The 22,995-nt window shown below is 43.4% G+C and overlaps 1 protein-coding gene across 4 annotated transcripts in view; it reads right to left on the reverse strand.

The window, feature by feature from the left end:
- BCAR3 (BCAR3 adaptor protein, NSP family member) overlaps positions 1 to 22,995 on the reverse strand; it is a 338,182-nt gene that overhangs the window by 127,176 nt on the left and 188,011 nt on the right. For 3 of the 4 annotated variants that reach the window (XM_060202099.1, XM_060202100.1, XM_060202101.1), the window contains one exon: positions 12,516 to 12,843. In XM_060202099.1, the coding sequence (XP_060058082.1) occupies positions 12,516 to 12,843 (328 nt within the window). Of the gene's footprint in view, positions 1 to 12,515; positions 12,844 to 22,659; positions 22,777 to 22,995 lie in introns of those variants that run through there. The other variant, XM_060202103.1, reaches the window with a different exon arrangement.

Genomic DNA, 22,995 nt, shown 5'->3' on the forward strand with positions numbered 1-22,995 from the left:
TGTTCTCCCTTTTTTTCTTTTAATATTTATTTATGTTTTAACGAGTGAAAGATATGGACCAGAGGGGCTCAGGTGACAGCGCAGCTGGTTAAATGCACATGGCGTGAAGCGCAAGGACCTGCAAAAGGATCCTGGTTTGAGCCCCCAGCTCCCCACCTGCAGGGGAGTCGCTTCACAGGCGGTGAAGCAGGTCTGCAGGTGTCTATCTTTCTCTCGCCCTCTCTGTCTTCCCCTCCTCTCTCCATTTCTCTCTGTCCTATCCAACAACAATGACATCAATAACAACAACAACAACAACAATAATAATCACAACAGTGATAAAAAAAACAAACAAGGGCAACAAAGGGGGGGCTAGATACAGACCAGAGTACTCCACAGCTCTGACTTAAGGTGATTCTGGGATGGAACCTGGGACTTCAGAGCCTCAGGTATGAAAGTCTTTTGCATAACCATTAAACTATCTCCCTACTTTGTTTTAGTCTGTGTTTAAGAGGTTAGATCCTTTCTATTTAATTTTTCTCATCTATAAACAAACAAACAAACAAACAAAAAATATTTTCATTAAGCAGCAACCCTGTGTAGCTCCCACCTCATTTCTCTGCTCTCCATCAAACCAAATGTTCAGGCTCCTCTCCTGAACTCCTAGAATGAATTGCTAGAATTCCCCAGGGCTGGGTTTTTTCCTTTTGGCTTTACACAGATTTCACCCTCCCTTGGAGATAGCATCCATTTTAATTCTACTTCTATGAAAACTCTAAACTTTACAACTTTTAGCTAGAATTCTCTCTAGAGAAACAGGCTCATAGTAACAATCAGATTAACATCTCCACTTAGACATTCATACTCAATCTTAACACTCCCAAACAGAAGTCTCCACTCTCTGTAATCTACCACCACTCCCTTAATAAAGAGCAAACACATAATAAATGAAGGCCCGCTCCTCTCCTAACTGTCCCATCTCAGTAAACAGCCCCTCCCCATACAGATGGCTGCCAGAGTCAAGCCTGACCCCATTCCCACCACTGCATCACAGTCCCATATAGCCTCTGCCTATAAAAGATCTTGACTCTACCCCCACTAGACCTCTACCACCACACCTGGGCAGGGCAGAGCTCACCTGCTCCCTGTCCTTCTGCAATCCTCCCACTTCCCCTCTAGCCCCTTTCTACATTGATCAAAAATCAGCTTAAAAAAAAAAAACAAAAGATGAATCAGAACATGCTAGTCCCTTTAATGTTTTTCCTCTGCCCTAGAGAGGAGATCTACATGCCATACTAAGGCTCAGACCAGTGTTGGTTGTTCAATGGAAGTACAATATGAATAACATGTAACCTTAAATTTCTTAGTAGCCAATTTAAAAGATATAGAATGGGGTTAGGGAGTAGGCAGCACGCCCAGTTGAGCACACATATTAATGTGCACAAGGACCGAGTCCCCATCTGCATGGAGGAAGCTTCACGAAGGGTGAAGCAGTGCTGCAGGTGCCTCTCTCTCTCTCTCTCTCCCTGTTCTCTCTTCTCCTCTATTTATCTCTGTCCTATCAAAATGAAAATAGGAAAAAACTGGCCGCCAGAACTAGTGAATTCGTCATGCAGGCACTGAGTCCCAGCGATAACCCTGGGGCCAATAAAATAAAAAGTTTGTTTAATGTGTTTAACCCAAATGTTTAAAATTATTGATTCAGAACATATTAACAAAAATTATTATTTTTTTATTTTTTATGTTTTTTTTTCTTTTTTTTTTTATTTTTTTATTTTTTTTTAAAGAAATGGAGAGAGATGGGGAAGACAGAGAGGGGGAGAGAAAGATAGACACCTACAGACCTGCTTCACCGCCTGTGAAGTGACTCCCCTGCAGGTGGAGAGCCAGGGGCCTGAACCAGGATCCTTATGCCACTTGCGCTTAACCCGCTGCACTACCTACCGCCTGAATCCCTATGCATTTCTTTTTCTTTTTTTTTTTTTTTCCTCCTCCAGGGTTATTGCTGGGCTCGGTGCCTGCACCATGAATCCACCGCTCCTGGAGGCCATTTTTTTCCCCCTTTTGTTGCCCTTGTTGTAGCTTCCTTGTGGTTATTATTATTGCCCTTGTTGACGCAATTCGTTGTTGGATAGGACAGAGAGAAATGGAGAGAGGAGGGGAAGACAGAGAAGGGGAGAGAAAGATAGACACCTGCAGACCTGCTTCACCGCCTGTGAAGCGACTCCCCTGCAGGTGGGGAGCCGGGGGCTCGAACCGGGATCCTTACGCCGGTCCCTGCGCTTTGCGCCACATGCGCTTAACCCACTGCGCCACCGCCCGACCCCCAACAAAAATTATTGATGAAGGGTTTTACATTTGTATTGTGAATCTCCCAAGTATCTCCTCTCCCAGGATGGCCTCTCCTGGAATAATCATTCCAAGGTGCTCAGGGCTCTAAGTTATTATCCTTAGTCCTCTTCATTTTTGTGGCTATGTAGTCATTGACCCAAATGTCTACAATTTCCCCCTGTACTGGGCACTCTCTAAGGACAGGGCCTATTATCTATTTCATTCTCCACTGAATACTTGGTACCTAGAACAATACTTGGCACAAAGCAAGCTCAATAAAAGTACTGAAGAATAAAGAGTGAAGACACAGACATTAAACACAAAGACCAGAAGACAGGAGCAGGGTCAGGTCCCTGAGATAGGCTCTGTTTTGTGTCTCGGTACAGTGGAGTGCTGATCCCTAGTGCACAATGAAGCTGCTACACCTGTACTTGTGAGCACTGAGTGCTGCCCAACACACGCTGCTACAGGGTAGCTTCAGGCAGACCTAGACAGAGGGTTTCCAGTGAGACTCTAAGCCTGGGAAACTTTTTTCACATTAGCCCCAGGCACTGAATGTAAAGCTCAGGTTTCACAAGAGGATTACAGCCTCCAGAAGGAAGGAAAAGCCGAGCCTGCTCTTCATGCCAGGCTCTGTGTGGGCGCACTCACATGGGCTAGTATTTGACTTTAGCATTACCCTTTGAGGATGTGGAGACTCAAACAGGTGAAGGAGCTTACCCAAGGTCAATTTACTGCGCTTTCGACCTAGAGTCAGCATCAAGGTTGCTCCCAGCATTCACTGCTATCTGTGCCCACACCAACATCCCAGCAAAAGCATCACTAGCCTACAGGGTTAAGTGTCATGCAGCAGAGCTGAGGCAGAAGAAGAATAAAGTTGGTGGTGATCAGCTGGAAGCTGACAGCAAGACTGCAACTCCCAGAAAGTTGTACTGGGCTCATATGTGGGTGGCAGAGAACTGATGGTTGAAGAAGGCTTCACAGCCCTTCTAGGAAAAGGGGGCAAGAGAAGGGACAGTATTCTCACCTTGCTTTATGGTGTATAGCTTGCCCTAGTTCTCACACTTAATAAGTATTAAAAAAATCCAAACTGAGGCCTCTAGATTATATGTCTGGCATTTTGTCTCCTCTATAGTTGGAGTTATCTCATCTTTATTACTGTGTTTGCAGGTGAACTGAGGCCCACAGCCCAGACTGCTGAAGACTGGGTTCATTATGGAAGGGTTCTCAGACTTCTATAATTTATGAATAATAATAACCCTTAAAACAAGAAGACAAGAGGGGCTTGGTGGTGGTACAGTTGGTAAGGTACACAAGTTACCATGCATGAGGAACCTGACTCAAGCTCCTGGTGGTGGAGCATGCTGCAGGTATCACTCTCCCTCTCTTTACCACTCTCTCCTACTGCTCTCTGTCTCTATCATAATTTTTAAAAAGGGGATGGAGATGGCTGCTGGGAGCAGTGAATTCATAGTGCAGGCACTAAGCCCCCGCAATAATTCTGGTATCATTAATTAATTAATTTGACTTAATTAAAAATACAAACCAAGAATACAAGTCTTTGGGCCTCTAAAAAAAAACAGCTTAAAATTCTGCACTCAATGCTCAATAGTCCTCCATGATTAGACTTAGACCTAAAAATCCTGGAATCCTACTAGAAGGGCCTAAAGAAGGCATGACAGATTCTCTAACCAATTAGACTTAGACCTAATAAGCTAGGCAATCTAGTAGAAATGCCCAAAGAAGGCAGACTTCATAAACCTAGTACTGGTTTGGATACAACAAATGACACTCAATAATTTAACAACTGGGAGAAAGTCTAAACTCATCAGATAAAGAAAGGACTACAAAAGGGGGATAAAGGTAAGAGACTACCTTACTTAATAATGACCTTTATGGTCAATACTAGACCACTTCATCATCAGGGAAACTAGCTAGGAAATCCCTGGATTCCCACACAGATACGATGGGCTTAGAACTCTAACAGATCCCTCTCTCCACCATCACTGGTCACTTCCATCAGGAACATCATCATAAGTCCTCTTGTGGGCCTCTCCAGGAACTTGTCCTTCCTATAAAGTAGCAACAATAGGGACCCCACCCTCTGAAGGGAGGCTGAGTCATCCTACTCTGCCAGTCGAGGAAGACTGCTCCTGAAGTGAGTGCAGCCTAGAGTATTTCCAGCTATGACCATGGACTGAGAGTTCAGACTACAGGGATTCAGAGGCAGCACAGGCTCCTGTGCTAAATATCAATATATATAGGCCCTGGGGTAAACAGTTAATTTTATTAGTAGATTTTCTTCACGTCTGGGAGCTACTCTCTGCTCTAATCCAACTTTCTAACCCTATTCTCAACTCTTGACACTATTTTCCCAGACAATATTTTTGTCCACCTCCATGTTAGCTATCAAACTCAAGCAAAAACTATGAAAGTCATAGGCTCCTAGGACCTAAAATAGACTCCCCTCACTTCTTTCCACCCTGATATCCCTATTTTCCATCTACTCTATTTCTATTTTTTTTTTTTTTTTGGTGACTGTTCCTAAGTCATTTTACCCTGCATTATATCTTACCCCTTCCCTTTCAGCCATCAAGTTGTATGCTATCGAGATTCCATCCAGGAGTCGGGCGGTAGTGCAACGGGCTAAGCGCACATGGCGCAAAGCGCAAGGACCGGCCTAAGGATCCTGGTTTGAGCCCCCAGCTCCCCACCTGCAGGGGAGTCACATCACAAGTGGTGAAGCAGGTCTGCAGTTGTCTACCTTCTCTCCCTCTCTCTGTCTTCCCCTCCTCTCTCCATTTCTCTCTGTCCTATCCAACAATGACGACATCAATAACAATAATAACTACAACAATAAAACAACAAGGGCAACAAAAGGGAATAAATAAATATATATATTTTTTTTAAAAAAGATTCCATCCACCCTGACTTCCTTAGGCAGACGACCTCACCAATGTATCCTGGAACCTTACCTCTCCAGAGCCCTACCATCCTAGGGAAAGACAGAAACAGGCTGGGGGTATGGACTGAGCTGGCAATACCCATTTCATTGGAGAAGACATTATAGAAGCTAGAACTCCCACCTTCTGCACCCCAAAAGAATTTTAATCCATACTCCCAGAAATGTTAGGGGAAGATAACTAAAGGACTCTGGACTCAAACTCCATCAGGACCCAAAGAGAGAAGAGGAAAAGAGGCAGGACATCTGGAAGTAGTGGTAGGTGTGTGTGTGACTTGGAAGGGAAGAGAGGGCAGGAGCATAAGAACAAAAAGGGGGATGCAAATATATATAAATATAGACAGATAGTTATAGAAATAATAGTCAGCACATATATGCAACCTTGGAAGAACTGCAGCTGCCAATGGAGGGAATGGGGATACAGAATTCTCGTGGTGGGAATGGCACAGAATTATACCCCTATTATCTAACAATTTTGTAAATCAATATTAAGTCACTAATAAAATTTTTAAATATTCTGCACCCAATCCTGCAGCTCACCTCTTAGGGGCAGTCTAGGTGGTGACAGCATTACAAAACTGCACAGCAGGATGGAGGTGGCCTGAGGGCTTATCAGCCCTGTGGCTCCAGCCCAGCAGGATGGTCTCTTCCCAATCAACAATAGCAACAGCTTCTTCAGTTAGCATTTTCTGCCCATCCTGGCTGGGATAGCTCCCAAACTCATCAGAACAAGAACCGCGTGTAACTGCATAGCACCTTCTGTTTACAATACCTTTTCATATATACTGAGGAGTGTGAAAAACTTGGTTTCTGACCCTAGGAAGACCTAAAACAAAAAACAAAACAAAACAACAACAAAAAAAACCCTGACCTTTCCCTAACAGGATGCAGGAGGTCCAGAAAAGACAACAACATGCTTTAAAGCAAATCTATCTGGTGTGTGTGTGTGTGTGTGTGTGTAGAGAAGACACTGAACAGTTCCACTCAACAAGGACTGCTTTGTGTTTATGTAATGCTCTGATCATATTCTGGGTTGTGGTTTACAATCAGTTAAAACAGACATCCTTTAGTCTCCCCCCACCCCCCAAGGAACAGCTGAGAATGCACAGATCCCAACCTTCAGGTTCAAATCATCCCTGTCAGTAGAGGATTTGGGACTACTGTCAGGCAGCTGGTAGACCTACAGGCATTTCTCATTCTCTGGGCTCCCTGGGGTTGGGAGGTGGGTAGGGGAATACATCATGTCCAGCAGGGGCTCAACTCACCTCTAAAGCAGCTGCTCCAGGCCACAGCACACTAGGGACAATGGGAGCCTAGACACTCACCAGGCCTCAGAATTCTCTAACCCAACCCCAGCAGTAGCATTCAAACACCAAGGAGCATTTCAAAATGTCAGTAAAAATCAGTTTGTATTTTTTTTAAAATAAAAATCTAGTACATAGAATAACATTTTCTAGAGACATTCTTGAATGTAAAGCCATTGTCACTCTCCTAACTCAATGACCGTACCTTCTATTAAGTTGGGTCTATGCAATTATTAAATGGATTTAAAAATGTTTAAACCCAACTTTCTCTCTACACAAAAAGCTCCTCGTGCACAGGCAGCAGGCATTGCCCATGTATAAATAGAATGCAGATGTCTGCATTCGGACCTTTACATAGTAGAGCTTTCTCATTAACTTTAAACTAAAGGCTGATTTATTTGCATATCTGGGGGAAACATTTACTTTGGGAGAAAGCAGCAGTAGTTATAGAACTTGGTGTTTCCAAGGAGGGACATCTGAAACACATTTTCAGATAATGACATTGACCCAGCTCTGAGTGAAGACTTTACATCCATGTTTAGAGAACAGTCTTGCATGAATGGATGGTGCCTTATACTTTTGCTTTACCTTTGAAGCGCTAACACTGTGACATGGAGGGTTCACTTACTGTCTAGGAAAGTCGACCAGATTTTAACTCAGGAAAACTGCAGACTTTCTGGCCCCCATCAGTTAAAACACTTGTGACTAGTCAGTCAGTTCCACTCATGCAAACTAATGAAACCTCACATTGTCCTACCACATGCTCCCACAACACAGGGGCAGAAGGAATTAGGTGCTCGCAGCTGTTCCCAGGAATGTGTGACTCCACACATCCACAGGCAGGAAAAGGACCTGGAAGGGTCTCCAAGTACCTACCCTTCACACATCCCAACAACAGGAACAGGTCCCCTTTTGCCTAAGGAAGGGCCCAGATTCAAACAGAAATTTACCCTTGAAAATCAATGAATCAAAGAGAAAGCAGCTGCACACCACTAATGTCACAAGGAAGTCCTGTCTGCAGACCTCTTGGAGAAGCACTGCTTTGCCTGTGGAACAAAGGCTGCTTCTGTGACATCAGGCTGCAGGTTTGAGAGTTCCTTGGCTTCTCTCTCTGGCCAACTTTCAAAACCACAAGTACATCCAAGGGCAGCCAAGATGACAACAAAGCCAAGAGATACAGTCTCCAGACACGGAGACACAGAGACCAACTCTCCCTTGCAGCCCTGCCTTCTACTTGGCTGCCAAGGCTCCACTCTCCCCAGCGGGGTGTCCATAGCGCTGGACTCAAGACACTGTGGACTAAAGCTTTCCATGGGAGATAGCTCAGAGGATGACCAATGCTCTTAAGTGTGTGTGGAGCAACGTCTAGAGAAGACTCTATAGGAATTTCTAGGTTCTAATCTTGGCTCAGTTAGACACTACATAGTATCTCATTTTAAGTATCTCAATATTGGGGGGGGGCCAGGTGGTGGCGCACCTGGTTAATCGCACACATTACAGTGCGCAAGGACCCAGGTTCAAGTCCCTGGTCCCCATCTGCAGGGGGAAAGCTTCACGAGTGGTGAAGCACGGCTACAGGTGTCTGTCTCTCTCCCTCTCTATCACCCTCTCTCTTCTCGTGTCTCTCTGTCTCTATCCAATAATAAGTAAATAAATATATATTTTTTAAAGTATCTAAATATTTCTGAACAATCGTACTAACTAAAATAGTGACAGCAGGGGCCAGGTGGTGGTGAATCTGGTTGAGTACGCATGTTATAGAATGCAAGGACCCAGGTTCAAGTCTCTGGTCCCCACTTGCAGGGAGGAAGTTTCAAAATTGGTGAAGCAATGTGCAGGTGTTTCTTTGTCTCCCTCTCTCAACTTCTGGCTGTCTCTATCCATAAATAAGGATGATTTTTAAAAATAATAATAATAAAATTAAAACAAATATTTAAATGGTGACAGCAATGTTGCTGCTGCTAGTGATGGAATCTGCTTTCTCATACACAAGATGATGTTCAAACAAGATGATTTGTGAGCATATCCTTGAAGATATTTTAAAACTACAAAATGTCAGAGATAATTCAAGGATGCAACACATTTTACATGACAGCTTAATAATGCAACTTTGTGTGCCAAAGCTGAGACTCCTTTTACTTTCCCTCGGGCATCCTACAAGGCAGACAATCAATTACTATTTAATAATAATAGTGACCTTTTAATGGTTCATAATGTAAACATATCTGTTAGGAAATAGAAAATCTGCAGCTTATTTGTCTTTCATGAGAGAAGAAAGTGCTATAAGGTGGGATTCTGAGTGCAAGCAGGGGTATCTGAAGAGAGGGTCTGGGCTCTTAAGACATCTTGAGATATAGTGTCATCTCCCAGCTGATGGCCATGCCAATAGCAAATATAATGACAGGTAAGCTTTTCAGACTTGACATCTGAACTTTCAGTTCCAATTAGCCCTCTAAGTTAATAAGGTTAAAGAAAAAAAGCAGTACCCCAAACAAACTAGCAATAATAACAATTAACAACTTGCTAGAGATAGGTAGATCCAGCTAGTCCTGGCTGTTGTTTTCATAGTTCTTTAAGAGTGTAAGAATTGTGGGCCAGGGAGTTGTGCACCTGGTTAAGTTTGCATATTACAGTGCACAAGGACCTGGGTCCAAGCCTCTTGTCCCTACCTGCAGGGGGAACACTTCATGGGTGGTAAAGCAGGGCTACAGGGATCTCTATCTCTCCCTCTCTATCTCTCCCTCCGCTCGCAATTGCTGTCTCTATCCAATAGTAAATAAATAAAAGATTAAAGGAAAAAAGGGGAAATCTAAAATTAAAAAGTATTAAGAATAAAATTTAGATTAAAAACATATATTGTGGCTTGTTCTGGGAAAAAAAAGAATCAGAGTAATGCATAATTTTATTAGAAATACTTGAAAGAATATATATATATATGACTTTTAACTCAAAACTGGAAATACTTTTTTGAATATTCTCTAATATGGTAGTTACATAAGACCAAGGAGTAAAGGAATATGACTGGATGATCCTTTGACACACAATCACATGCTGCTTCAGTATAATATTAAATAATAAGCATTTCCTATATTTATCTTTTTTTCTGCATTTATCTTTAACAAGAAGGTATTTTAAGTTAAGGAAAAAAAGATGTGAACTAGGGTTGATGTAGTCCTAAGTTATGAACAAAACTAAACCAGTGGGGTTTGTTAAGTCTCTCACAACCTGGATATCAAAGTCAGGACTTGTGCCCACTTTCCCTTCAGAGCTTGTCCAGAGATCTGATCTCTGGCCAAGTCAGTATTCAAATCAAAAGGCTTTGAACTCCCAGCAGGTCAAAAAATGGACCTTGGGTGTTTATCAAGAACTTCCTCAAGCTAGAAAGGGTGACTACTACCACCCAGTGCCCCCCCACCCCCAAATTCTCCTTATAAGAGCTGGCACCCAGCTAGAACCTCAGAACTCAAGGCATGAGTCTGTGACTTGTCTGATTGTTGTGGTAGTTATCTGACTCTACACAGAAGTTGAATTCTATAAGAACTCAACAGGAAAGTAGCCATAGTCAGGGGCCAGGTGGTAGTGCAACCTGGTTAAGCGCTCACATTACAGTGCACAAAGACCCAGGTTCAAGCCATTGGTTCCCACCTGCTGGGAGAAAACTTCACAAGTGGTGAAGCAGGTCTGCAGGTGTCTGTCTCTCTTCCTATCTACCCCTCCCCTCTCAATTTCTCTCTGTCTCTATCCAATAATGAGTAAATAATTAAAAGAAAGAAAGAAAGAAAGTAGCCCAAGTCAGGTTCTATAAAATTGGTCTTTACTCCAGATCACAGTCTAGCATTTGTGGTTATTTTTTACTGACCAGAAGTGAATTTACTCTCTGCCTCAGCACCTTCACAGGAGGGAGTGGGTTGCTCCCTTCTGCACCTCTCCTGTGTCAGTTTTGCCCAACCAACAACAGTGTGCAGAAACATGCATCTCCACACTAACTTATTTCATCCACAGGTTACTCACTAGCTCTGAGCTGGGAGATCAGCCCTCCCCTCAGTTTTATGGAGCAGCCCCTAGCATCCTAGCCCCCATGAAACCCTGGGATACGTTCTAGCCTGATGTGAGAAACACTTCAGAATTTAACACTCTTTACTGAAGTCTAGCCACAAGCCACACTACACCTTTATGTTTCTGAAAACATGCAATTTTATTCGGATCAAGCTCAATCCAATTGTGCTCCCTATGCCTAGAATGGCCTTCCAGTGGTTCATCCCTGGGTCATCTCACTAGGAAGGCCTTAGCTTAGACAGCATCTCCTCAAAGACCTGTTCACTCTAAAAGAGAGATAACTCCCACACATTTCCAATATATCAGTCTGTTTCTCCTATTTCACTTGCTCTACAGTTGTCTCTTTTACTAATATTCATGATCTGGCTTCTTCACTAAAAATTATCTTTGGGAGTCCTCTATTTCACATGCTTGACTGCTATCCTGTTAGTTTACGTATTTTGAAACATCCTGTAGAAAGGTTAAGAGCAGGTTACTGCAATGACTTAGCAGTGAGAATATCTTCAGTGAGAATATGTTGGAACAGGCATTCAGTTAAGATACTGAGAGGTGGGAGTCGGGCGGTAGCACAGCGGGTTAAGCGCAGGTGGCGCGAAGCACAAGGACCGGTGTAACCCGGTTTGCTCTCCACCTGCAGGGGAGTTGCTTCACAAGTGAAGCAGGTTTGCAGGTGTCTGTCTTTCTCTCCCCCCATTGTCCCCTCCCCTCTCCATTTCTCTCTGTCCTATCCAACAACGACGACATCAACAATAATAAAACAACAAGGGCAACAAAAAGAGAAAAAAAAATTTTTTTTAAATATATATAAAGATACTGAGAGGAAATGGACATAAATTCCCTAGTGAAGCACTGGTGTTTAAGAAAAATCAACACACTAATTAACGTAAATGCTCAATATATGGAGTCAAACAAATAAATGAGCTAAGGATCAATGTGGCATTCTTTTACCAGGGGATAGATACAATAGAAGAAACCTCTCCCTTCTTTGCCTGATAGTTTCACAGATTACTGACCCTCCCCCCACCCCCAAAAGAAAACAACCAGCTCAAACAAGCAGAAGCCAATCATACCCATTTACAAACTCAAAAGAGATTTTACAACCATAAGGCTTACTTCCCAGGTGCCTGATGAGTAGAAAGAAAAAAAAAAATCAATTATTCTAAAGTATTCTGAAGCAGACCTGATGAGGCAACCACACAAAATTTCATTTTAGCAATGAAATGAAATATAAGGAGATGTAGTCGTGATTTATAGAGAATCTGGTGTTGCTATGAAATTGAAGGGATGTAGGTCAAAATCTTATAGTAAAAAAATGCAATTATGCTTCCTTTTGAAGGACTTGATATAGGAAGTTGGCTTCAAACAATTCTCAAATTAGAGTTGATATTAAGAAAAGGTGGGCTAGGGAAATAGCATAAAGATGACTTTTATGCCCAAGACTCTGAAGTTCCAGATTTAATCTTCAGCACCACCATAAACCAGAGCTGAGCACTGCTCTGGTCTCTCTCTGTATCTCTTTCATTAAAAATAAGTAAAAACATTTTTCTTAAGTTTTTTTTTTTTAGTTATTATAGTTTCTACATTGTAGCTGTATTCTTTTTAAAATAACTGTCCTTGTCTTTGAAAGGTATATCTAACTACAGCAGATGAAACAAAATGAGGCCTTAGATTTCTTTCATAATACCAGGAAAGTAGGTGGGGAGTTCAGACCTAGCAGAAGTGGCCAACACTAGGCCCTAAAAATTGGGTGATGGGACCTTGGAAGGCAACTCAACAGTCTGCTCTACTTTGCACGTTTGACACTGCCCCTAGTAAACAGATTTTCTGTAAAAGCCCTTGATGACATGCATGCACTCATGAATTGTAATAGTCAAAGCAGTTACCTGAAAGTGAAGGTATCGGCTTTCCAGTCTTGTGGCGAGTGCTCCTGGATGACATCCTGGGTCAGTGGGGAGTTGTGCCGTGGTGATCTGGAATGGGGGAGGGTCCCCACGTGACCGAAGCTATCACAGGACCTTATGGGCGGAGGGCCTTTTTTCTTCCGGGGAAGGGTGCCGTGTATAGACACGTCTTGATAGGCATCTGCTCTACGCTCAGCGAGAGGTGACTTGCTGCTCAGAAGGTCCATGGACGAGGCCAGCGGAAACTGGTGATTCACAGGCATGTTTCTGGGAAGGCTGGCAAATTTTCCTGCAGCCATGATTCTCAAACCTATGGGGAAAAGAGTGAAGGTATAAATCTAAGATAAGCACAGACTTCTTGCTTACAAGAGGAAATGGAAATACACAGCGCAACAAAAGGAAACATTTGTGGAGTATAAAAAGATAAACATTTAATGGTATCACTAGTGAGAAGCAATATGGATAGGATGTTTTATCTCCAGGGGCCAGGCAGTGGTGTATCTGGTTAAGCGCTCACATTACAGTGCACAAGGTCCCAGGTTCAAGCCCCTGGTCCCCGCCTGTAGGGGGAAAGCTTTACAAGTGGTGAAGTAGGGCTGCAGGTGTCTCTCTGTCTTCCTCTCCCTCTCTATCTCCTCAACTCCTCTCAATTTCTATTTTTATCCAATAATAAATAAATATTAAAAAACAAGCAAAAAAAAAGTTTCATCTCCTTTCTGATCCTACAGAGGCCTGGATGGGCAGCAGATCCACCCATAGAAAAGGGCAAACACTCTTCAGAGACTTGACAGGCATATGAGCCATTTTATTATTTCAGATGACTAAAGCAGATAGAAAAGCCGGACTAGCAAAAATAGATTACTGAGGAAGGACCCAAGCTTTCAGCTACAAATGCAATAGAGGAAAATATTATAAATATGTTAGACAATTAGCTCACATATTCCCATCCTGCTGTAAATGATAAGAACAGATGGAGATGACTGGAATTCCTTAGCTGCTGGAAGACTTTCAGTGCCAGAGAAACTCCACAGTTGTGCTATCCAGTGTGGTGGGGCTGTTTTACTTTCTAGCAGAGATCTGGTGCTGATAAATCAATGTTCTCTAATTAATGATGATGGCCAGGGTCAGAGGTCAAGAGGTGGACCAGCCCTCCCTATACCAGTGGGCTTAAATGTAGAGGAAAGCCACTGGGATGGGAGTTCCAAGTACAGTGTCCCCCAGAGACTGCCACCTAGAGAGTTCAGCAATGCACATGGGTGCCTGGATAATCAGGGAAGAGAATTCGGGGAACAAGGAGAAGAGCATGGAAAGAAATAAAAACTAGGGGGCTGGGCAGTAGCACACTGGGTTAAGTGCATATCGTGCAAAGCACAAAGACCAGTATAAGGATCCAGGTTCAAGTCCCTGGCTCCCCACCTGCAAGGGGGGTTGCTTTGCAAATGGGGAAGCAAGTCTGCAGGTGTCTATCTTTCGCTCCCCCTCTGTCCTATGCAACAACAGGGAAAAAAATGGCCACCAGGAGCAGTGGATTTGTAGTGCAGGCACCAAGCCCCATCGATAATTCTGGAGGCAAAAAAAAAAAAAGAAAGAAAGAAAAAGAAATGAAAACTAGTATATATGCTGCATGCAAAAATTAGCCCCAACAACCGTTCCCAGCTATGACCACTAGTGGAAATGTGGACCCTGAGGAGCTGGATGGCAATGCACCCAGTAGAGTGTACACATTATCAAGCACAAGGACCTGGGTTCAATCCCTGGTCCCCACCTGCAGGAGGAAGTTTCATGAGCAGCAAATCTGGGGTGCAGGTCTCTCTCTCTCTCCCCCTCTATGTCTCCTACTCCCCTCTCAATTTTTCTCTGTCCTATCAAATAAGAAAAGTAAAATATTTAAAAAGGGGGTAAAAGATCACCTGGAGCTGTGGACTCGTTGTGCAGGCAAAATAAAGTTAATTAATTCCATGTGAACACTGAGCAGGACAGCAACCCAAACCACCCCCTCACAAAATAAACTTGTGGGGGCCAGGAAGTGGTGCACCCAGAACACACACATGACTATATGTGAAGACCTGGGTTCAAACCCCTACCCCCCCCCCCTGCAGGGAGGAAATTTCAATTTCACAAGTGTTGAAGCAGTGCTACAGGTATCTTTCTTTCTCTCTCCCTATCTATCTCCCCCTTTGCCACTCAATTTCTTTCTGTCTCTATATAAAAAAGGGGGGGTTTCTAGGAGCAGTGGATTCATCATGCAGACACTGAGCTCTAGCAGTAAGTATGGAGGCAAAAAAAAAAAGCAGATTTATTAATTAATTAAACTGTGACTTTGACCCAAGCCAAATTACAAAAGAAAATTTTCAACAAGGGCAACAAAAGGGAAAAAATAAATTAAAAAAAAAATTTTAAGGTCACCAAACAGAAAAAGAAACATAAGCCTAAATAAAAATTCAGGCTAGTCTCTGATTCTAGAAGCTGTCACAGCATCAGAGTAGTCTGGGCAGACAGCAGCATAGCTAAGCCCCATGCACTGGCCATCCCTGGGGTTGGAGAAGAGACTATCTCTTAGCTCTGCAGGCTGTTCTCATCCTGCAGAATCCCCTCCCAACAGACCACCCTTCCATAAACGGAATTGAAGTCAGTCCCACAAAGGAATTGGGACTGATGATGCGGCTGGTACAATCAAGAATACAGCCCTCCTGAAGCTCACAATGCAGGAGTACTGTAATGAGTAGAGTGCAGCCCAGATAAAGCCAGCAGACTGTGTGAAGGACCTAGCAACAACACAAAACAAGTGATTCACTGCTTCTAAGTATAACTGGGAGAAATGCATGAGTATTGGGGGTTGGGTAGAAAAAGACCCTTCATTCCAGGCATATAATATTAACTCTGTTCTCAGTTCCTTTGCCAAACTTGGGCGCTGACTCTGCTCATGGTGAGCATTTTGACTAGTGGTAATTCTGGGGCTTGTCTGCTCCATGTTTAAATGGGACCACACAGAAGGCCTTGCTCACAGTGAGTGCAGAACAATAGAACTGTGAGTCCCCACGTGGGCCCCTCCTGGGTCTGGCCAGTACCTGGCACACTGTCAGCACAGCTTAACATTAATCACCGTTATTAAAAAAAGAACCAAGTTCTCCCTGGCCTTCCCTCCTAACCATCACTAACAGAATTAGCTAAAATTCCCTCTCTTTCTCCTTCTCCCTCTTCCTCTCCCTCTCCCTCTCCCTCTTCCTCTCTCTCTCTCTCTCACACACACACACACACACACACACACACACACACACACCTGTGGACTCACCTGCTCAAGCTATCTGCACTTCTTTCATAGACAAATCTGTATCATTTCAAGGAACTTCAGGGAGGTCCAGAGGCACTCCAGAGAACTCTCTTGTGCAAAACACCATACATACTATTATGAAACTACTTCCAGGCTATGATGGGCAGAAGTTATCCTGGCTCCAGTGTCTGGAGCAGCCTGTCTCCTCTCTGCTCATCCAAAATCTAACTAGATTTCAAGATTGAGTCAATGTGCTCTAGACAAGTTACCACACCTCAGCTTATTCCCTAACATCAACAGACATTAATACATGCCTTCCCACCTTCAACTATGCCTACTCTGTGAAAGATTCTGGAAGAAATAGAAGAGGCCCAAGCCCTGATTCTCACCATGAATTTCCAGGGGGAAAATAATGTAACTCATCAATAGAGACTCTTCACAAGTTGGAGGGAAGAACGATTAATCTTTTTTTTTTAAATATATTTTCCCTTTTGCTGCCCTTATTTTTTATTGTTGTAGTTATTGTTGTTATTGATGTCGTTGTTGTTAGATAGGACAGAGAGAAATGGAGAGAGGAGGGGAAGACAGAGAGGGAGAAGAGAAAGACAGATACCTGCAGACCTGCTTCACCACCTGTGAAGCGACTCCCCTGCAGGTGGGGAGCTGGGGGCTCGAACCAGGATCCTTACACTGGTCCTTGTGCTTTGCACCATGTGCACTTAACCCGCTGCGCTACTGCCCAACTCCCCACGGTTAATCTTAAAAAGGAGATTGTGAAGGTCCTCAGAGAGGGCATCACAGTAAAGGCTTGAAAGGTTGAGCATCACAGAGGAAAGTGTCCAAGAGAACAGTCCATCAACACCAGGGGAATGCCTCCATAGCCAGGTTATGGCTGTGTTGAGGCCTGAGTCAGAGACTTTCCTAGAAGGAACTCAGCTTTAGAGTCAGGATCAGGAGGGCTTGAAAGTTGTGTCAAGGGGTCTGGAATTGACTCTAATGTGCTAGGGAAGACCTGAGAAGGACAACAGGACCCAGTCCTGTTGAAAAAGAGAAGGGGGAGGGGGCAGAGAGGTCAGCCGGGGTGATTTCTGAAGAAAAGAATGAACCTAATCTGGAGCAATGGCTGAGGGAGGGGAAGAATGGACAGGGTGAACTAGGACTTCAGGGTCTCTGGCTGGGAGGAAGGCAACCACAGCTCTGGTAGGGTAGGGTGACTGTAACATGCAAGTTGGATAAAATGAAGACTCATGGGGAGGGATTGTACTGAGCTGCTGTATGTGAGGTACCAGAGAGACAGTTCATCTAGGAGGCGATATGCATATGTGCAGTTAGAAGCCAGATCAGTAAGAGTCATCAACCTAAAGGGAATTGTTATACCAGAGAGCAGAGCCCTTAGCTTGTTATCAGATGTGGTAACAGACATGGAAATGCCTCTTAAGCTGTTAGGAACCATGCAATATGCATGAACTATATGCTTTCTCTACTCGTTGCTGCTTTAAGACTATAGGGGCCTGGAGTCCGATGGTAGCTCAGTGGGTTAAGTGCACATGATATAAAGTGCAAGGACTGGAGGAAGGATCCTGGTTCGAGCCTCCAGCTCCCCACCTGCAGGGGTGTTGCTTCACAAGTGGTGAAGCAGGTCTGCAGGTGTCTATCTCTCCCCCTCTATCGTCCCCTCCTCTCTCCATTTCTCTCTGTCCTATCTAACAACAACGACATCAATAACAGTAAAAACCGGGCAACACAAGGGAAAATAAATAAATAAATATAAAAAAATAAAATAAAATAGGGAGTCGCTGTAGCATAGCAGGTTAAGCACAGGTGGCGCAAAGCACAAGGACTAGCATGAGGATCCCAGTTCGAGCCCTGACTCCCCACCTGCAGGGGAGTCGCTTCACAAGCAGTGAAGCAGGTCTGCAGGTGTCTATCTTTCTCTCCCCCTCTCTGTCTTCCCCACCTCTCTCCATTTCTCTCTGTCCTATCCAACAACTACGACAACAATAATAACTACAACAATAAAACAAGGGCAACAAAAGGGGATAAATAAATAAAATAAAAAAATAAAAAATAAATTAAATAAAATAAAAAAGACTACAGGGACCAAAGTAAGGAAGGAATTATAAAAATAAATAGCAGTAGTTCTCAGCACAGTCACTCATAAGACTTCTCTGGGAAATCTATGAAATCCCAACACCCATGTCTTAACCCTGACCAATGAAATCAGAGCTTCCCAGTATTGCCTAATGTGGAGTTAAAGTTGACCACAGAGTCTCTGATACAGAGCAATATCCACTCAGATTTATCTGAGTAAAAGAGGAAACGCCATTCAGTCAGTAAAAACATTCATTCATTCTACTAAACACACATTTATGAAGGCTCTCCTACAAGGTAGGTATTGTGCTGGGTGGTAGAGACAGTATCATGACTACCCTCATGAAGTTGATGTTGGTATGGGAGAAGCCTAAGTGTTGGTGATTTCTGGTGTGGGGACCAGTATCTAGATTAATCTAGCAGCTTCCTAAGGAAGGGATACTGATCTGAAGGATGTGAAAGAGCTTAATAACTGGAGAGAGGGGGCCTAGTGGTGGTATATCTGGTTAAGCACACATATTACCAAGTGCAAGAACACAAATCCAAGCCCCCAGTCCCCACCTGCAGTGAAGCAGGCCTGCAGGTGTCTTTCTTTCTCCCTATTTCCCCCTCCTCTCTCAATTTCTCAGTCCTATCCAATAGAAAGAAAGAAAGAAAGAAAGAAAGAAAGAAAGAAAGAAAGAAAGAGAGGAAAAAAAAAGGACACCAGGAGTGGTACCAAGTCCCAGAGATATCTCTGGTGGCAATATAAAAAATAAGAAAAAAAAGCCAAATAGTGGCACATCTGGTTGAGCACACACATTACAGTACACAAGGATCTAGGTTCAAGCCTCTGGTCCCCACCCATAGGGGGAAAGCTTCATGAGTGGTGAAGCAAGCTGCAGGTGTCTGTCTCTCTCCCTATCTCCCCCTCCCCTCTCAATTTCTGACTGTCTTTATCCAATAATTAATTAATTAAAATATGTAAAAAAGAAAAAAGCTAGGGTGGGGGTATAGCATAATGGTTATGCAAAGAGGCTTTCATACCTGAAGCTCTCAGGTCCCAGATTTAATCCACACACTGCCATAAGCCAGAGCTGAGCAGTGCTCTGGTTAAAAAAAAAATCTGGAGGAAGATTATGCAAGTTAATGATAATTCTCAACTACAGAGAAATGGGAAATACTTAGGCTGGCCTCTCCTCTACAACTCACTGTCTCCATAAAAATACTGCTTTAGTCTATACCTAGTAACTTGGCATGGCTGGCTTAATCATGGCCCTATGCAGGTTTGACAGCAGCGAGGGTAGAGCCAGACCAGAGACAAAACTTCAAAAAACAAAAACTAAAAATGGGGCAAGAAATAGAGAAACTCCATGTTTCTTTGCCATGTGTGTAACCCAAGTTTGATCCCAGTTCCCACCACAATGAATGAAGCTTTGGTTTTATGGTTACCTTCCCCTCAATTTCTGTCTTTCTAACTGAAAAAGTTGGCCTGGATTGGTAAAGTCCTAGTGACAGAAGAAAGAAAAAGAGAGAGAGAGAAATGAAGTGTAGAGGGGGTATTATTCTAGGTGAAAGGAGCTCATTTGTAGTTTTTTAGCTCATTCTATTTGTTATTTGATTTTACTTTAAATGTTTTTCATAAAGAAACTGTCTACCATATCTGAGCACTAAGTAGATAAAAATCTGAGAATTATGCCCTTTCATTCTTTTAAATAAGGGAAATGTTAATTAATTAAATATCTATTATCTGAGAGCTTACAGTATACCAGGGCTGAGAATCAAATAAACTAGACAAGATCTTGCTCTCAAAAGGCTACCTATATTGTGATGGAAGCGTCTGACCAATAGACAAAAACTGGATAACATTACAACTTTAAATTCACTAAAGGACAGATAATAGAATGGAATGACAATGTATTGATGAGGGTAAAAGGCTACTTTAGGTTACAGTGGTCTGAGAAGGAGACCTGGAAAAAAAAAGAAACCATTCAAAAGAATATTGGACAGGAGTTTCTGGTTGGGGATTTAGCAAATGTGAAGGCCTAGAGGTGGCAACACAAGGTCGGAAGAGGACAGTAGACACTAAACATGAGTTTCCAGACTCTTCCTCAGGTTTTCTCCACTTGGAGATGTCTCTGTCTCGATATCCCAAGTCATTTTGTACTCCTAACATACCCACTTGATTTTATTTATAAAGATTTTCTTTTTCCCCTTTTGCTGCCCTTGTAGTTATTATTGTTGTTATTGATGTCGTCATCGTCGGATAGGACATAGAAAAATGGAGAGAGGAGGGGAAGACAGAGAGGGGGAGAGAAAGACACCTGCAGACCTGCTTCACTGCTTGTGAAGCGACTCCCCTGCAGGTGGGAAGCCGGGGGCTCAAACCTTGATTCTTACGCTGGTCCTTGCGCTTGGTGCCACCTGTGCTTAACTCTCTGCACTACCTCCCGACTCCCACCCACCTGATTTTTAAAAATCAAATAAGGTATGACTCTGCACCTAGCTTTTGGATTCAGACCTTTACAGGTTCCAATTTCTACTCTGTCACTGACTTACTTGGCACAAGTTAACTCAACCTCTGACAGCTTCTCATTTTGGAGAAAAAAAAAAAAAAGCTAATACCTATTCCATGGGGATGTTGTGAAAAAATGTAATTGTCTGTAGAAAGCCTTTGACATAACAGCAAGTGCTTAATAAACAGTAAATCTCCTCTAAGCAAGGCAGAGACCATGTCTAACCTAGTTGTCATCATATTCCTATTACAAGAGTTCACAAATGAAGTAACTTCTGAGGACGATTGCAGCCACTAAGGATGCAGAGATACATATATCAAAAGAGGAGGGGAGAGAACCAAATCACCACTCTGACACATATCATTCCTGGAATGAACAAAGGACTTCATGCCCAAGTCCAACACTGTAGCCACTGTACTAGCTCTTGGGTCATAAGATGGGAGATGTTTTAACCTCAAGCAACAGACAAATACACCAAACTAGCAGGACATACACACACACACACACACACACACACACACACACACACACACACCTGCAAGAGAGACCATATGTAGTCTTTAATTGAAATATCCAGGTGAGACTTTGGCCATTTTATTTCACCACATGCTCCTGTGCATGTAAACTAACAGTGTCTTGGATCAGTCTAATGTCAAATCTTGAAATTTATACAAAGGCCAATGACTCCATATCTTAATATGAAAATAGGAGACTTGTGAACATTCGAAGAACTTAAATCTCTCAGAGAAGAGCCTGGCAAATTCCTTACCCATATACTACCTGCCTAGCCCTGGCCAGCAGCTGTGCTCTGAAATACTTGCAAACAAAGCAAAACACCTGCTTTACAAAGTTGTCTCAAAGAAGCTGATGATCACACAGAAGGGGAGGCTGAGATAAACAGCCTACTTGCTTGTTTTGTTTCTGAAATGAGATATTTGACTCTTGGGAATTAGGAGAGCTGACCCCACCAGTAGAAAATCTGCTATAACATTAAACTGGCCCAAAACTTACTACTGTTGTCCCATGGGACTAGTTTTAGGACACCTTCATATATATATATATATATCACCCCCCAATCTGATGTTCCAATCTCTCATAGTCATCCTTTTCTCTTCCATTCAGTATTAGTGATTGGCTGACTTAATGAACTGAGCAGCTCAAGCCATATAGTTCTCAAGGATCAGCTAAATTTTCAAGTTAAACTCAATATAGCAACCTGGCTAGCATGGGCTTGGAGAATTTTCTATTGTATTTTCAACTCTGTAATAGTAATTGCTCAGGCAAGCAAAATAATTCACTTGGATAGTGTGCTGCTTTGTAATGCAAGGTTCAAGCCCCACCCCCATAGCACTGAAGGAAGCTTAGTGGTTTAGTTCCTTTCACTCTGCCTCTTCATCTTAAAAAAAAAAAAGGAATTGCTTCTTGTACCCCATTATGACAATGAGAATTTACAACATGTATCTGTAATTTTTACTTAAGAGAAGGCGATGCAAAAGCACAAATAAAACTGGCATAGCCACTTGAAGTTTTTTGCTTTGGTTTAGGAATTAAGAATATCCGTTTATCATTTTCTGAAGTAATCTTATGAAGTCTAGCCAAATGATTGAAGTATGTATAATTCTTCCACGGATTGTATTTCAAGCAACACAGCATAGGATTTACCAGATAAGGGCCTTAAGATCAGCATCCACTTGACAAGCAGCCCCCTCTATATGAATAGGACACTGAGATCTTGGTTGCTCATCCTGGAAATGTCAGGCTTTTCAGCGACAGTTTTAGAGAAAACTGAAGTCAGGCAGTGAAGGAGCCCTGGGCTTGGCAAGTTTTTTACATTAAACTCCACACACACTCTGGCACATCCGCCGGCAACCGCTTGGCCTGAGGCTCCCTTTTTTTACTAGCCCCTTCCCCCGCGGCCTGAGCTCTCAGAGCAGAGGCCCACCTCCTGCCCCCGATTCCCCCTTCCTCCCGGATCTCTGGCCCTGGCAATAGGCAGGGAGATAGATTATCCTCTCTTAGACCGACCTTCTCTCCACCAGCGCGTTTTCCTATGAGAGATCTGTGTAGCCTTGATAGATAAGAACCAAGGTTAAAAAAGAATCTCTTGAGTGTTTGGCTCTACTTTTGAGTTCAGCTAAAAGTTTTTGGACGAGAGCAGACGACCAATTAGCAGAAGGGTCTTGCTTGTGCAGCCAGCTTCAAGCCAACTGAAACCCAAGCCAGACTTTTCCAGCACCCCCCTCGCCCTCACATCCCAGCCCCGGCTTACCCAGTTCCCCACGGTGCCCATCGACCTCTCCACCAAGTGTCGACACCTGATTGAACTTTCAAAGTGGCGGTGCCAGTCAGCAAGGAGTTGGGCTGATCCGAAACCCCAATCCCCAGCCTGCACCCCTCCCCCTCCCCATCCGACGCAGAGGGAGCGACACTACCAACTATTCATTCTTTCTCAACAAAGGGAGAGAGTGAGGGCGATGTTGTCAACAATTACGAGGCTGGCTCCTTGGCTTTCTTTGCAAACTTTCCAAGAGATTAGCGGAGAAGCTCGCCTCCCCCCAGCCCAGGGCTTCCCACGGAGCCCCTCGGGGGGTCTGGCGGCCCCAGA

This window comes from Erinaceus europaeus, chromosome 11, assembly GCF_950295315.1.
Source record: "Erinaceus europaeus chromosome 11, mEriEur2.1, whole genome shotgun sequence".
NCBI classification, from domain to species: domain Eukaryota; kingdom Metazoa; phylum Chordata; class Mammalia; order Eulipotyphla; family Erinaceidae; genus Erinaceus; species Erinaceus europaeus.